Source organism: Otolemur garnettii, unplaced genomic scaffold (assembly GCF_000181295.1).
Source record: "Otolemur garnettii isolate 467f Iridium unplaced genomic scaffold, OtoGar3 scaffold00014, whole genome shotgun sequence".
Taxonomy (NCBI): Eukaryota; Metazoa; Chordata; class Mammalia; order Primates; family Galagidae; genus Otolemur; species Otolemur garnettii.
Window position 1 is genome coordinate 15635281 of NW_003852409.1, and position 2422 is coordinate 15637702.

Below are 2422 nucleotides of genomic sequence, written 5' to 3' on the forward strand. Positions count from 1 at the left end.
CCTGTTGTCTCTAATGTTTGTTAACTTTCTTTTTTAACAACCTCCCTATGTTCAAATTAATGGTTAGAACATAAAAAAGAGAAAAAGATACTCTCACAATCTTGCCCAGGCTGGAGTAAAATGACTGTTTATGTATGTGCTCATTATAGCCTCCAATCCCTGGGCTCAAGTGATCCTCCTGCCTCAGCCTCCTGAGTAACTGGGGCTACAGGCACATTCCACTATGCCTGGTAAGATTTTCTTTTAAAAATTGAGAGGAGCCATTTCCAAAACCTGCAAAGTGTAAAAGGAGTGGACAAAGATGACCCTTTTGACAAATTCGGCTTTAAAAAAAATTTGATCAAACACAAAAGAAAAATTAACAAAATCAAAATTTACATTTTACAATCACTGAGGCAACATTAAAATGTACTCATACATTCAACCAAAAAGAAAGAGACAGAATATGAAAAAGAACCCACCTTCTCATACCCCAAATATGTGGGCACTCAGTTATGAAATTACATTAACAAAGAAAACCATGTTGTCATTTGAGTACTGAAAAAAACCAAGTAATCCTGAGATAAATTCTGATGGACAATAAAGACAAAACTGAGATTGCATTCTACAGCCCCAAAGTGGTATGCAATAACTAGCAATAACTGCTATCAGTCGCAATGTAAAGAGGCCTACAGGTGTGCACTGAGTTATTCCCCAAACCATTCACCCTTCCCACCCCATCTCTACACCAAAGCACCAAAAATTTGAATATAAACTATTACTTATTGAAAACCACTTAAAATTGCAATGAAAAACATTTTTAAATCTTTACCAAAACAGGGAAAGAAAAAACAAAATGCTCACCAAGCCCACAATATAGCTTTCAAGATATTTAGATAAAACTCTAACCTATTGTATCTTAAGCACGTAATAAGGCACATAATAAGAAATTAAGTAAATACACGGTAATTCTGAATAAGTATTAGAGATTATAGTGGTACAAAAAACCCTTGAGATTAATTTTTTTTTAAAAGAAGACCTTACCAAAAATAACTTTTAAAAAATCTGTCAAACCATATGATAGACCTGAATATTTTCCTTAAGACTGTAAACTTTTTTTCTGAAAACAATTATAAAAAAGTAGTTCATATGTAGGATTTTTCTTTTAAAATGTTCCAAGATATTATTGACAAATAAGTATTATGTTGAAATTTAAAACATGATTTTTCCTAATAAAATTATTAATTGTTCTGACATCTTAATAGATTCTAGTTGGATTCTGCTTAATTTCCCTGGGGACAGCTAAGAAACTTCATTTTTCCAAATAGTCTTGAAAAGTTGAAGATAGGCATTATTCAAAGAAGTGTCTTCCAGTGAAAAAAAGCTATCACTGAAAGAAAATATGTAGGTTTATAAATCTGCTTCCAAATACAACTTAATATGGCAAACACTTGATGTAATTAATAAGTGAACATAATTTTCTAAAGGGGTCAAGCTTCTGAATAACAAGGTTAAAAACTGGTTGTAAGTGATTTAAATTACACTGAATAATTTTAAAAGTCCATATGTTTAAATTTTCCAAAGTACAAAGGAGTTTAGAAATGTTGTGTAAGGCTGATATGGACCCAAACTAAAAGTTCATTTCATTCTCTTGAAATCTAATTTAATATAGGGATTTAAATTATTGAAAAAATATTTTTTCCTGAAGATTATTTTCATAGAGACCATGGTACAAAGAAAAAACAAACCTTTGATCACATACTGGCAGGGAAACAAAATAGAAAAAAAGAACATCCTTTGATTTTTTTAAAATATACTTGAATATCAAATTCAGAAAGTTATTTTTGTCAAAGAGGCAGAATTGGTCTTGAGCTTCTTCAGTCTATGTCTGAAGGTTTTACTGAAATTGTGGTCCAGTTTCAGAAGAAAGATTCACAGAAAAGTCAGATTGTAGATTTTGAGAAAGAAACTCTGAGGTGGTGATTTTCTCCAAGATCATGGTTATGAAGCTCAATGAGGGCCTGGATTGCTTCTTCCACAGATCCCAATTGAATGAGTGCCATTTTGCGATCTTTCCTGAAAATAGTGTAAGAAAAAAATAAAAGGATTTCAAATTAATTTTGCTTCCAAACTCCTTCCCCCACCAGAAGACTTTACTGAACTATCTTAAAAATCTGCATATAATATTAAATAATGTTAATGTATTTCTTGAAAGCAAGGACTTACTGAAAGAATTTAAAAGCCTTCACTGAACATCCAGCATCTATGAAAAGGCTCTTCAGATCATCCACTGTAACAGAAGGGCTGTGGAAACATCAGAGAGAGTCAACTACCTTAGCCCCAATTTTCAAAAGAAGCAAAGATTAACTCTTGCAATCATCTAATCTCTAGAATATTTCTTCAAGTTAGAAGGCATGTAATAAAAACGTAATTTAGGAGTATC

At 31.9% G+C, this 2422-nt stretch overlaps 1 protein-coding gene across 1 annotated transcript in view; it reads right to left on the reverse strand.

Moving 5' to 3' along the window:
* Positions 1 to 245: 245 nt before the first annotated feature.
* Positions 246 to 2422, reverse strand: part of PTBP3 (polypyrimidine tract binding protein 3) — a 114101-nt gene continuing 111924 nt past the window's right edge. The window contains exons 14-15 of the mRNA XM_023510561.1: positions 2206 to 2283; positions 246 to 2055 (exon numbers count right to left, since the gene is read on the reverse strand). Of these exons, the coding sequence (XP_023366329.1) occupies positions 1923 to 2055; positions 2206 to 2283 (211 nt within the window). The 3' untranslated portion in view covers positions 246 to 1922. The remainder of the gene's footprint in view (positions 2056 to 2205; positions 2284 to 2422) is intronic.